This window comes from Eulemur rufifrons, chromosome 15 (assembly GCF_041146395.1).
Source record: "Eulemur rufifrons isolate Redbay chromosome 15, OSU_ERuf_1, whole genome shotgun sequence".
Lineage (NCBI taxonomy): Eukaryota > Metazoa > Chordata > Mammalia > Primates > Lemuridae > Eulemur > Eulemur rufifrons.
The window spans coordinates 16507606-16522107 of record NC_090997.1 but is presented as its reverse complement, the minus strand read 5'-3'; the positions used below and the strand labels follow the sequence as shown (position 1 = coordinate 16522107).

At 40.2% G+C, this 14502-nt stretch overlaps 1 protein-coding gene across 1 annotated transcript in view; it reads left to right on the top strand.

The window, feature by feature from the left end:
• The first annotated feature begins 776 nt into the window (after positions 1-776).
• The window catches only part of PTCHD4 (patched domain containing 4), a 192824-nt gene continuing 179098 nt past the window's right edge, over positions 777-14502 (top strand). The window contains exon 1 of the mRNA XM_069488694.1: positions 777-1202. Within this exon, the coding sequence (XP_069344795.1) occupies positions 777-1202 (426 nt within the window). The remainder of the gene's footprint in view (positions 1203-14502) is intronic.

Below are 14502 nucleotides of genomic sequence, written 5' to 3'. Positions count from 1 at the left end.
TTCGAGGGCACAGGGAAACTGGAGGGGCAAGAAGGCCGCCTCCTGGAGCCCCGGAGCCCCCTCCCTCCACGCCCCCCTCCTTCTTGGGATCTAATTCCCTCTGCTCCAATGGGCCAGGAGCACCTTCCCCATTTCCTCTTCCATTCACTACGGCGCGGAGGGAAGAGGGAACACAAAACTCTAAAAATAACTGTCAGCATCTTAAAAAGGGAAAAGCTCAGCTGCCCCCCCCCCCCCCCGCTCCCGCCCTTCTCCTCTCCCTCCTCCCCCCTTATGGGGCACATGTCTGCTTCTTACAACACCGAGGCACATGGTTCCAGTTGGGCGCCGAACCCCACCAGGACGGAGAGGAAATTCACATCTGTGGGACGCTCCGCACGGAACCACCTCCAGTGCGAGAGGACAGGGGACTGCAGCAGCGAGATGAAGGGCTAGACCGAGGGAACGCTGCTCATGCGGTGAGAGGCAGCGCGGGAGGCGGCGAGGGCGCGGGGAGGCCGAGGAGGGGGTGGGCCCCGCGGCGCCCCCGCAGCACCCGCCGCCCGCCCCCACGCGCGCTGTGGATATTTGCCCGCCTTGCTGCAACTTGCTGCAGTGTTTGAAAGAGTAGTAGGAGCGCATGGAGGTGGGGCCGGGGAAAGACCAGGCAGAGTGGTTGGGAGGGGGGGCGGTGAGCGCGGAGGGGGTGGAGAGGCGGCGGCGGCGGGGCGGAGGGGACTGGCCCCGAGGGGGTGGGATGGAGGAGAGCGGGGTAGCCCGGCGCTTACACATGTCACATGTGCTTTTTAAGACGGCCGGGAGCGCCTGCGAGCTGGATCTGGTGGAGGATGCTGCGGCAGGTGCTTCGCAGAGGGCTCCAATCGTTCTGCCACAGGCTGGGCTTGTGCGTGAGCCGGCACCCGGTCTTTTTCCTCACCGTGCCCGCAGTCCTGACCATCACCTTCGGCCTCAGCGCGCTCAACCGCTTCGAGCCCGAGGGCGACCTGGAGCGCCTGGTCGCTCCCAGCCACAGCCTGGCCAAGATCGAGCGCAGCCTGGCCAGCAGCCTTTTCCCCCTGGACCAGTCCAAAAGCCAGCTCTATTCGGACTTACACACCCCTGGGAGGTATGGCAGGGTGATCCTCCTCTCCCCACCCGGGGACAATATTTTGCTCCAGGCTGAGGGGATCCTGCAGACCCACCGAGCCGTGCTGGAAATGAAGGTGAACCACAAGGGCTATAATTATACTTTTTCCCATCTGTGTGTGTTGAGAAATCAGGATAAGAAATGCGTGCTGGATGATATTATTTCAGTGCTAGAGGATCTCAGGCAGGCTGCCGTCTCCAATAAGACAACAGCCAGGGTGCAAGTGAGGTATCCCAACACTAAATTAAAGGTATGCTCCTTCTGCATGCTTCTGCCAATTAAAGAGGCAGCACTTCATTTCTTGCCCTAAACAAGCAAAGAAAATGCAGAGGTCTCATCCTTCAGACTCAGAAGCTAATGCTTCTTTCATTTCTGGGGGCGGGGGGAAGATGGGCAACCGAGGGAAGAAAAGAGACAATGAATGGTATGACTAGATATTAAGAAATTCAAGGCCAAACAAAACAATGCCAAAAATTAAAAAAAAAAAAAAAAAAAAGGAAAAAGAAAAAAAAAAAAGTTGTTTCTGAGACCCTGCAATTACATCTTTGTTCAGGGTTAATAAATCAGTGAATGGAGGGGGAGGGGGAATCCTGAACAATTTGGGGGATTTCATTATGGGCTCAATGTATTTCTTATTACTGATTACACGTCCACTTGGTGCCATATCCACCTCTTTACATCTTCCGCCTGGCTTGATTTTGGCATGTAAGGAGTTTGTATTTTGGTGCCCTGCGAGTGTGTGTCTGAAAGCAGTGGGTTGTGAATGTAGTAGGGATTCCAGGAATTATGTGTATGTGTGTTTGCATAGCAAAAGAAGCAGGAATTTTCTATGTATAAAAATAAGGATGTGCACCTAACTGATGGAGTAGTTTACTGAGTCCTGTTACATTCCTTTCACATACAAAGAAAAACCCAAACCAAAGCAAGATGATTATAACGGCCCATTAACAAAAGAAAAGAAAAAAAATGCAGTCAGCCAGAATCACAAAGAATGATTATTTCAGCATTAAATATATTGTGCTGTTTAGACTCTGCATTTAAATTTTGCTGCTCAAATGAGATTTCTGAACTCATTCTACACTGTCAGGACTGAGCTGCTGCAGGCAATGAGGCATGCAGTCTCCAGGTGACTGAAGTTTCAGGGACAAATGTGACTTCCAAAAGAGTCACTGCACCATTTGTATGCTCGACCCTGTGCATGCTCAGAAGCTGCATAACCAAGAACTCCCAAGACAGGTGTTTCCCAAGAAGAAGAAATGTTCTTTCTTTTAATGTGTGTGAGGATGAGTGCACTTCCATAGAGATAATGGAATAGGAAGGACCCCAGTATTAAGAATAGATGGCCTAATGTAGGAAATCACTAAGATTCCTGTTCATTTGTTTCACAGAGTCAGTATTCATACACAACAAAAAATAAGTTTTTCAGTATTTTTTAGAGAAAATAACTCTTTTGCCTGAATTGATGTAGGATTTAATGCACTTGGAAATCAGGGATTCCTTGGGAAATCTCACAACCTGCCTCCTTTTAACGTGGTGTCCTCATTTAAATGGATCCAGAGGCTGACAAGGGTTTCAGCTTTACAAAGCTGAGCAGCCCCTTGAGGTTTAGTGAAACTAGACAGATGATTTATCAGCCTTCACTCTAGGTAAAGGCTTGCCTGCGTTTCACTTATTGACAGGAGCCTGATGGATATGTGTGGTCAGGCAGCATGCTTTTCATTTCCTGAATCTTTTGCCATCCACGTTATTGCTGGTTGAGAAAAGGATGTGGCAGAGAGGTAATCTTCCAAGCCTGTGCTCTTTTGACTGAGTTCTTTTCTATGCCAAATGTCTGGAGTAAAGAAAGATTTGAAACTGTCATATTTAAACTTCAGTTTGTTTTCCCTATTAAGTCAACTTGGCAGTTCATTAGTATGAATTATTGGTTGGGTCCTGCATTGCCTTTATTCAGCAGTATTCACCAGGTGTAAGAGTTTTGTCCAGTCAGCCACTGTGGACATTTTGTCCATTTGGCAATATCGGTATGCATGTACAGTACAAATCCTTGAGGTATTTAATCCACTCATTTAATAATCATTGGTTGTGATCCTGTGATTTCCTAGGTGCTCCTCTAGGTACACAAGACAGAGTTTGGGGCAAGAAAATCAGAGTTCTTATACTCATTGGGCTTAAAAGTAGTAGATGTCAGAGTCCTCACCCACAGTTACCTGCAAGCAGGAACTCTGCAATCTTTGGGTACCCCATTGAGCCAACACCATTATAGGCCAAAACCTATAACGGGTGCTTTATGTAAACCTTTTTACTGATTGGTTGGTTGATATGCATCTTCGTAGGAGTCAGTGGATAATCACAAAAGAAGGGAGTAATTAATTGTAAAGGTCAATGGTGATAATAGAATTATTCTATTAACCATAAAAAGAAGTATTACACACTCTGTGATATTCTAATATCAATGTTTCCTCAAATATATTGGCTTGGCTCTTTCTGCAGGGCATCAGTGGGGGTCCTTAAAACATGTTTGGGTACATGAGCCCTTTGAGATCTTCTGAGAGCAATAGGCCTTCTCGAGCGTCTAGACTTAATCTCACACATGCTTGTGCAATATAAAATATAATTGCAAGAGTACCATGGATTCCTAGAATCTTCTCAAGGTGTCTCCAGGGCCTCCCAGGATCAGCACTCCCTAGCACAGAGCAAAATGAGATGGCTTTTAAAAAAATTAAGTGATATTGGGAAATTATTTTACCCCATGTGTGGCACTGGTTCTCAAGGTGGGTCTCTGTGAAGCTGATGCATGCTAAAGTTTGAGAACCACTGGTGTACAAGATTTGAGGGAAATTTCTATATGTACGTTTTTTAGCCCTCAAATTCATTTTGCTTTCCTCTATCATATTTGGGGCACCGCTCTTCCCAACTCTGTCCAATATGGAAAATTTTAGTGCTGGAAAATGCTGTTGGTGGGCAGGGAATCAGGAGTTAAGGGAAGCTGCATAATAAATAGCAGTGGCTGGATAATATGAGTATGAATCGGCAATTACTTGACATGAAAGCAGCAGTAGGTCAGTGATTAGAGACAATTTCAAGACGTATAAACACTGATTGACAGAGAGAAGTGGTCAGAAACCTTCACTGTGACAATCAGAAGGTCATCTTCGAAATACCATTAAGACACCCAAGTAGTCCTGAGCACAGAAAGGTTTAGAACTTCTGATAAACATGATTATCTTGACAAGGTGATCCAGACATGCAGGGACAGGGAAAGTTTGCCTTCTGTGGAATTCTAAATAGAAGCTTAGATAAAGCTGGTATGAAAAAAAGCAGCAGCTGGCTTAAAATACTACAGAAGAAATGAAACATTTACACAATTTCAAAAGCTGTATAGAAAAAAATGCCAAAGTCTGAAATCCCTACACTTATGTGACATGAATTATACAATTGTGCCCTGTTTTAGATTCTTTATATTATATCCCTGATTAATTTCAAGGGTCACTTCTTATATTCCTTCCATACTATTTATTCACCTTCCCTGTTCCAACTTCGTCCAGTTCTATGTAATCATATTTACAATGAGCATTCATTGGTTAGTTTATTGATTAATTTGTGCATTTATATTGCAATATCACAAAATTATAGTCACTTTTCAAACCTCTGTGGTATTCTTTTATTTTTAAGATATTCTCTATATTATCCAGATTTCTGTGAAGTGATTATGACCCTGATAATTTGTGGTCTATTTTTTCCCGTATTAAAATATACACATCAAAGATATTGTATAAAGTAATATAAGTGGCCAGACTGAATTTTTAAGTAAAATACTTAACATATTGGTGAAACCTGTCTTGTATTAACATATTGGTGAAACCAGTCTCATAATTAAAGTGAGACAGGCTCTCAAAATTCTCAGGCAGGGACTGCTCGAGACTCTAAGAAATGTTTTCATTATCATTCAAGGAACTCAGGTAGTTACAGATAATATTTCCCTGCTTCTTAGATAGGCCATCACAACCTCAACCTCACTTTTCCACCTGGCTAGTTCCATGAAAGTACCAATTCTGTGTCGCCAGAACTTTATTTTAGCCACAGTAGAAGACACAGGTAAAGATGAAGAGACGAATGTGGTCCTCAGAGACGGGTTTAATTGCAAGTTTACATCACGACATCCCCGCAAACAGTGAGAAAGGAGTGAAGTAGATTTGTTTTCCCTCAGCTTGTTTTTCCTGTTATATTCCATTAATAACCACACTTCTGAACAGATGTTAAAGTGTAGTCTGTATGTTCTTCAATGAACCACATCTAAGAATAGGAGCAAAGATAGACTTTCCTGCTTCTTAACAGAAGACAGTGTTGATTTGGATACATTTTGACTGCATCCTCCAAGTTTGGAAGGTGTCACCATTAATTACTTAGTTCTAAGCTCAGTGGAACTTAAGCCAACGTGAAAAGTAAAGACCACATTATTTGGGGGGGATTTGTGAGAAAAGTTATGTTATTGACTTCTTTCCCAAATTCATTCTAAAAACCTCATAAGTTATAGATACCAGAATCTTCTCTGATATTTTGATTTAAACTTACTTTTCTATCTCTTAATACATGAAAACATCACTACCTTATTGAATGTTCAGTTTGTGTCCTACATGGTGCTGGGTGTTTTATACACAAGATGTCATTTAATTTTTACAATTTTTTTAGTCAAGGGGACTATATTTATTCCTATTTCATAGGTAAGGGAACTAAAGACCAAGAGGTTAAGTGACTTCTATGAGGTTCTCAAGCTAGTACATGTTGAAGCGGGATTTAAATCTAGGTCTGTCTGGTACTGAAGTTCACATTCCTAACCACAATACAGTATTAGGTCTTATCACATCCTGCACCATTCTCTGTAACAATAGCCCTTTGTACTAAGAAAGAAGTAGGGTTGTAATTCCTAAGTCATCTCAAATCCATGGTAAGAGACCCCTGTGAATCTTTCACACCATTTCCATTGCTCACTCAGGGTGACTGGATCATAAGAAAGTAACACAGAATGAACCTTCTAGTTTGGGCAAACTCCTACCATCCACCTACTGTGAAGTGTTTAGCAAATTCCTACCACAAAGAGTTTAGTAAGTTCTTTAATAGAACATGATTTTACCTTTAATATCATTTTCTATCAACTCAGCAAAAAACAGGGTAAGGCTCCAAGATCACCTAAAAATAAGAAGCTTGTGATCTGGCCCAAGGTTTTGAGCCAGGGGCTTATGTACTAAAGAAGCTTGGGAATTATTGGCTTCAGGAAAAAAGAATTGATGAGATAGCATAAGATATGGGAAGATACAATGTGCTCTAAGTTGATAAATAGTCAGGAGACCTGGGTTCTATGCCAGTTCTTTAAAGATCAGTTGTGTGACGTTAGACAGGTCTCATCACCAATATGGGCATCAGCTTCTTCCTGTGCAAAATGATAGAGCCAGGCCATAGCATTGTCAGAATTCTTGTCAGTCAATGAAGTTATATGATTCTCATGTAACATTCTACAACATAGTAGATAAATATCATAACAGTGGATTTGGGGACATATTCTAGCATATTTTTCTTCTGGAGTTAAGTAGATGTGCTGTATTAGATTTGACTAGTACTATTGAAAGACATTAACCACATCTCCTGACCACCATGTTGGGGTGAGTTTCTTTACTAAACTTTTCTGAGCAACAAAAGTGGACTGGATACTTGCTTGGTGTTGGGGCCTAGCTCCTTTGCTTCTTGGTTTCAGCAGAGACCTACTTTAAACCAAATTAAATAATTTGCATAAGTACTTACTTTAGCTTCTTTCCATTTTCAAAATTCAAGGATTAAGACAGAGTTATAAAAAACAAAAAAGAACAGGAATGTTCTTTCTATTCTTCTTCCCATTTCCTTACGCTCAGCTGATGTGATGATGGTTTCAGTGGCTCAAGACCACCAAGGGCTTGGAGTGGCAGTGGGGGGTAGAAGCCAAAGGGACACATACACCATGATGGAAGCGCATGAGGGGACCAAGGTCATCACCCACCAAAAAGCCACACTCCTTTGCATTTCCTGACACTTTAAACAACAATTCACTATAATAGTTTTTTCTTAATCTTTCCCACTTTAAAAAATTATTATAACTAAAGCAATCTTTGTTGTGCTTTTAAAATATATTGTGTTTGGAGCTAATGCATTTTAACCCATTATCTATTGCACCATGATTGGACCACATTGCTTTTAATTCAGTTTTAGAGTTGACCAGCATATGCTCAGACCTATTTCAGATACATCCAGACATTTCTACATATGCTCAAATGTAAACATTTTTAAGGAAGAAATCTGAAAATTCCAAGCTTCTAGATTGGACAGCAGGCCTATTTCTTCCCTAACTTAGTCAAACAGATCACTCAAGTCCCTTCCCCAGGGTGGAATCATGGAGTGACTCATTTCTCTGGAGTGTTCCTGCCAGTGTGCTGGTGGACAAGTTTGCATTCATAACAGCCCTGACACAGAGAAATATTTAGACAATGTTTCTGATTCAAGAGTGTGCCAAATTGCATTGTAAGCCACAATATTCATTTCATTTTGGTTTCTAAGATCCTGCTCCTCAAAGTGTTGTGCAAGGACTGGCAGCATCAGCATCACCTGGGAACTTGTGAGAAATTGAAACTCCCCGGGTCTCATTGCAGACCTTCTGATGGGAATCTGCATTTCAGCATGCTCCTGGGGTGATTCACGTGCACATTAGCATTTGAGAAGCTCAGATCTAAGACTGGAGGTTGATCTAGGTCCTCCTAACTCATCACTTGAGTTCGATGTAACATGTGTTGTTTCAGACCAAAAACACCATAAGGAAATAGGGTAATTGAGCCTTTCTCTGTATCATTGAGGTTTGTGATGGAAACATCAAAGAAACGTCTGGAGAATTATCAAGTGGCTGTTCCACACTGAAAAAACCCTCATCTGTATTATCTACAGTTGAGCCTGTCACCTGGTTAAGCTTAAAGCTGATTACTGTCTTTCAATATTTTCTAAAAATGTTGAAATTAAATCTAACCATCGCTTTAAGAAAAAAAAAATCAGCAGCGTTTTTCTCAAGCCCCTTTGCAGTTATTTCACAATAGTAGCAACATTAAGCCCGAGTTAGCCCAATTATTATACGAGAACAGAAGATATAGGAACCATGCATGGGAGCGAGAGTATTTGGGGAAAAATGAAATACAAAATTACAGTGAAGTGTACCTTTCAAGTGGCATTGTAATCTCTGCTTTTTTCAGACAGCATTATTATGGCAGAGTCGCTCGCTGAAATCAAGACTCATTCTCTGTCATTCAGGCAAATCCAGGGCCCTCTGAAAGGTGCCTGATGAGCAGTGCTCAGAAATGAATGGGCTGTGTTTAGTTACGGGATTTGTGCTGGAAGAGTCAATGTTTCTCCTCCGAAGCTACCCTCCCAGTGTGGAGAGCTTTCCCCTGTTGTCTCAGAAAGAAGGCAGATACAGGCTCTGTGTGCTGAAAAGACAGAAATATGTTTCAAGGGTTCTCATAGCTTCAGGAGGTTCTGAAAGCAGATCCAGATGTCCATTGGAGATGGAAGTTTGGATATTTAGGGTTCGGCCTCAAAGTTTACTCTTTTCTTTGAATGTTCAGGTCTGTCCTGTCACCTCACTAGGTCTTTTAATGACATGGAGAGAGAAAGTTCGGTTCTAATAGTCAATGTAGACCATACTAATGTGAGTAAGATCTACACCATGTGGGTGAGTCAAAAGCCATTCGTCTACACTTTTATTTAGGTAACTGTTGTGTCTGCTATGTTTCAGGCACTGGGTTGGCCACTGAGATTCACTGAGAAACGAAAGAAATGTGATCCTTGCACTCCAGGAATTTGAGTCTAGTTAAAAAAAAAAAAAAAAAAAAAAGACAAGAATCACGGATAGATTTATAACTACAGCATATCATGGATGAAAATTGCATGGTGCTGTGAGAGTAGGATACCAAGTCTTGGGATGTTAGATATGGTCTTCTACAGGAAGTGACTGTGAGCAGAGATCTGCAGGGCGAGAGGGTGAATTAGATGGTAGAGATAAGACTATGGTGCGGAGGACACGCAAAGCCACTGCTGATGGAGGTTAAACAGTGGTGGTGGTGAAAGTGCTAAAGGCCATGTTAAGAATTTCTTGAGTCCGTGTATGTAACATAATTTAGATCAGGGTTGATGGATCTGGATTGTCTGGGTTTATGAGGCCCATTAACTCTATGACTTTGGGTACATTTTTTAACCTCTTTGTAATGCAGTTCCCTCATAATAGTGAGTATATTAAATGAATTCGTAATATCTAAAGCCCTGCTTCTCAAACTCCAATTATCACTGTAGATCTTGTTAAAAATGCAGACACTCCTTCAGTAGGTCTGGAGCAGGGTGAGATTCTGTCTCCACCTTGGGCCTTCATTATGTCTTATCTATTTTATGTGATAATCTCCTCTTTCTTACCATAATTTCTCACACTTACAATCTAGCCTATGTAACAAGATCATATGCATCTCTTGATTATATTTTCCCTAACCAACTCTTACAAGAGTTTCCCATAGCCTGGAGGAAAAAAATGACAAATTTTTGACTATGGCCATTGAGAACTTTTTTTGGCTAGGACACCAGCTTCACTTGTAATTTCAGGTCACATTACATCATATGTTGCAAGAAATCAAACACACCCTGAACAAACACACCCTGAACTTTCCTGTTTTCTTATCTTTATTCATACTCTTCCTTTTGCTTGGAATTTCTTTCACATTGTCAAAATCATGCACATCTCTTAACACCTGAGGCTCCAAAGCACTTTTTCCATGGAGCTTCTCTAAGTGTATCCTAAAGTAGAAAGTACTTCCATGCACTTGAGAGGTAGAAAGTTTTCTTAGTCTCAGTCTAACTTGTATTATGCAGATTTGTAGTGAGTCTCTGCTAAAACATAACTGTTTGTGTCTAATGAACTAATAGGGTGGGTAGCCTTCTTTGCATAAATTAATTTGCCTGGGAGGATGTAGTCAACAAGGAGGAAATCTGTAGGGGAAGCCCCTGGAGAATGTTATAAAGGAATAGGACAAAAGCCCTCTCCAACCAGTCTGATAACCTGAGGCTATGTCTGAGCCCTAAAGAGAGATGGCTACAGAAAGACTCTGAAAGCTATTTCTAAAAGTGGCCCTAAAATACATGAGGCACAAGCAGCACAGCTTTTGGCTCAGGAAGCAAAGGGCCACCAAGAGAGGGAGGGAGAGGCACTTTTCCCACCTGTACACAGCACTCGTGGCTTCAGCTCAGGAGAGACTATGGAGAGCATAACATGGCTTGGGCACCTGCTAGGGTTGACAGATTTAGCAAATAAAAGTATAGGACACCCAGTTCAATTGAATTTCAGATTAAAAGAAACAATAATTTTTAGGGTATGTAATATTGCATTTTTCACTGATCTGAAATTCAGATTTAACTAGGTGTTCTATATTTGATATGGCAAATCTGGCACCATGGGAATTCACAGAATCACATCTGGAGACCAGCACAGACTTCAGCGTGTCACAGGGCCACCAGCACCAGTTCTAGCTCACAGTAGTGACCATCAGCCAGGGAACTAAAGAGGAAGATCATGACAGGTCTAGTTATACACTAGTAAAAGATATTCTAAGCACACCCAGAAATACATAGGTGAACCTTTGCCGTGACCACAGTTCCCCTCTTATTTAAGAGGGAATATGAGCAAGTGAAATTTAAGTTACTCTTAATATGACTTCATTTGCATACTCTAATCTTAGGAAATCCAAGTTACATTTATTGTTCTAATACTTCTAAGAGACTACATTTAATAAAGATTCTGCTTAACCAAAATGTCTTTTGTTTTATATTTTAACTATGAGAAGACGGAAGCTACACACCTATATATATGTGTGTGTGTATGTGTATATATATGAGAAAAATTTGATTACTGAGAATAGATGATGGGTGCATATTAGTGAAAATTTGTAGGATGGAAATATTAGCAAGCCAAAACTTGAACCCCTAAACTAGACAGCATAGGTTATCCTTTTGATGCATAAAATATTTCATTAAAAAGAAAGGTGAAGCACGCTGTTAACATTTGTGCAACAGCACTAATAAGGATATGCGCTATTTAAAACCTGTCTTGTTTTCCAAACTTATAAAGCTTTTAAGGATACGTATTCTATCTTGTTCACATTTTTAGCCTTTTCCCCATAATTTATAAACAGAGTCTTACATGTAAGAAAGCCTTCAGTAAATGACTGATGAAATGAAATAAATGTAAATGTGTTTGTTTAGGAAGGGAATTCTCATTTAGTGATGATTCTGGTTTACTGGATCTATTTAATTCAACACTTACCATACTTTTCCACTAAGAGTGGAAAACATTGGATACCATCCTAATATTCCATATGTGGCTCTTTCATACTACCCATCCTCATGGGAAAAGCCTAGCTTGTCATTTCTCCCTTTTCAGGAACTAGGTCCTCCTGTACAATTTGATGTAGGGGATGATCCCCACCAGGCAAAGACTCAGGTAGGTGAGGCGGAGCTTGCTTAAAAGGGTAGGAGGATGGGGACAGTAGGGCACCAGAAAGGGCCCCTGGAGACAGAGCCTCACCCTGCGAGAGCACCCCAGGGGGATGAGAGCGGCTCAGGGTCTGAACTAGTTCAATGACCCCTTTTCGTAAACAGAGCATACCTCTCTAAGGAAATAGCACACAAAGCCAGTATTAGCAGCTTGACGCTTACTTTCATTTCATTTTTTTCAACCATTTTTACCTTGGGGATTGTTTTTAAGGCATTGTATTCTTTCTAGGCTGTGAAACTTTTTTTATTTATTAATCACATCTTATCAGAGCATCTCTTCCTCGACAATGATCAAGATTTTAGTTTTAGAGTTAATTTGTCTTAAAAAGTTATTTATAAACTGATGTTATCCTACACATCTTCCTCCAGATAGAAAAAAATATATTGATCATTGATAACTAAATCTATAAGAGCGTCTCACCTCTCATCTTTCCCTCAGCTCAGTGTCCTGCCAATTCATTGACGGCATTAAAGTTATAAGCATTCATTGATAATCTGGCTCACTTAGCCTAAAGCAACAAATGTTTTTATTGAGATGAGTCTTCTTTTGTAATGGATTAAGGTAGGAGAGACAATTACTGATAGAGTCCCTCTGAAAATTTTTAAATAATGATGAAGAGAGTAATATATAGGACACAGACAAATCTATGTTTAAATCCAATTTCTCCATTTACTCCTATGTGACTTTGGACATGTTACTTAATATCTTTGTCCCTCAGTGCTTCTGTATTACATTGTTAACATCAACCCTGCAGATTTTCAAAATTTTTAGCACTTGGTAGTTTCCTAATAAATTGTAGCTATTTTTTATTAATATAAACTCAAAATCATAATAATACCACAGAAAGATTAGGAAACCAAGCAATGGATCATTTACCATTCCACTCACCAATTCTATAAAAAATTTATTTCCAGTTTTTAGCAACAAAATACACAGTCATCATCATAGGGTGCATGTCTTTTTAATCCTGTTTATTTTCATTGTTTCATAGCATATTCATGATTATCATTTTATTGATTGCACTAAAGCACAGCAAGTAGTTTTTACATAATTTACTTAACTCTATTCATTTATTGTTATCTTTAGAATACTTCTGGGGCAGTGGTTTGAGGTTGAATCCCACAATCCTTAACAGACATTTCCTACGGCCAATAGAAGCTGTAGGAAAATAACATTTTCTTATATGATTTAGAATGTTGTTTTCATAAGTACCTACACTTATGAAAGCAAAATATAAATATAGGTGAACAAGTTCCTGGGGATCAGGTGTCCCAAGGAAAACCTTGGATAGAAATTAGGAGGACCTGTGTTATTTATAGACCAATTTCAAAATGCTGTAAATAACTTTGTTAAGGACCACATCCAATATTAAGCTTCTAAGTGTACCTTGTGGCTTTGCCCTATTATCAAGTAATTTTTACTGCTTTTCCCTTGATATAGCTCAATGATTCTCCAAAGAAACACTTCAGGAACTGTCCAATTTTATGATGCCCAGGGCCCCTCCTCAGACTCATTGAATCAGAATCTCCGGGTAAAGGGCCTGAGCATTGGTATTTTTCAAGCTCCTTAAACGATTCTAGCAGATAACTGGATTGAGAAACACTGTGAGGCCTGAGACCAGAAAAAGGTCCCCCATCCTACCCAGCTCTTTTGCAGACAAGATGAGAGGATATGCGAACACTTTTTAAAAAGACCCATGCTGCTTCCCCTGAAACTCAGCTTCAGGCCAAGTTTGGGGTCTCAAAGGAGAGAATATTTGCCTTGACACCAATACAGTCTGTTTTCCTGACAAATAAGCTGCCTCCATGGGTGCTCTGTAGCTAAAGGGGACAACTTTATCCTTTCCTGTACTTCCCTAATCTGTACCTGACTGGCCAAAAATATGATGCCTCAATTAATTTGCTATGCTCCAAAGATGTCCTGAATTGCTCATCATTAGGAAAATAGATCCCTGGACACCTTAAAAAGGAACCCTCACTTAATACATTTCTGCAAGTATAATAGGTTAATTTAAAAAAAAAAACCTGTAGGCTCATGGTATTTATTATTTTGGTAGTAGGGCCAAAAGTATTAATAATAAATCTTGATAGCTCAAAGAATTATAATACCAAAACTTGAAATAAGCTTTCAATTTTTATTAAATTGTTATTAGCTCTCTGATTTCCATCAAGATAACCTAAATTCCCACACATCCTAAAATGGTCAGTGTTTGCTACTTTGTAACCGGTTCATCAATGCTATCCACTGTTAGCCCATAGTTTTGATTAGTATATAGTAGGAGATAAAGAAATACATGATGAATGAATAAATGATCAGGTGAATGAATTTTTTCACTTTTTCATTGTCACATTTTAAGTTTTAAAAGCATGATAGTAAAGAGTTTTAAAATACTCCCAGACATTTAACCAAGACTTAGTTGACTATCTTCAGCCAAATTGCACATTTTCTTTTCTCTTCACCTATGAACATAATATTATGTATACTTCTTTTCTAGATGTATCTACCAATTTACCAAGCTTGATACCTCTAACTCATTTATAAATAAATCCCGGCTTCCCCAGATCATTATGGCAAGTCAATCCTTATTAAAACAGTATTAACACAATGTCTAATTAAAGGAAAAGTGTGTTCATTAAAGTGCAATGAATATTTAAAGTAGTTCCAGCTACATAGGAGCCATAACAATCTAAGCGCCCTTCTTGGGTCAGTAGAAAGCTTTTCCATTAGCAGCCCAGTGGGTTCACAAATCATATACTCCCTCTCTTATTATTTT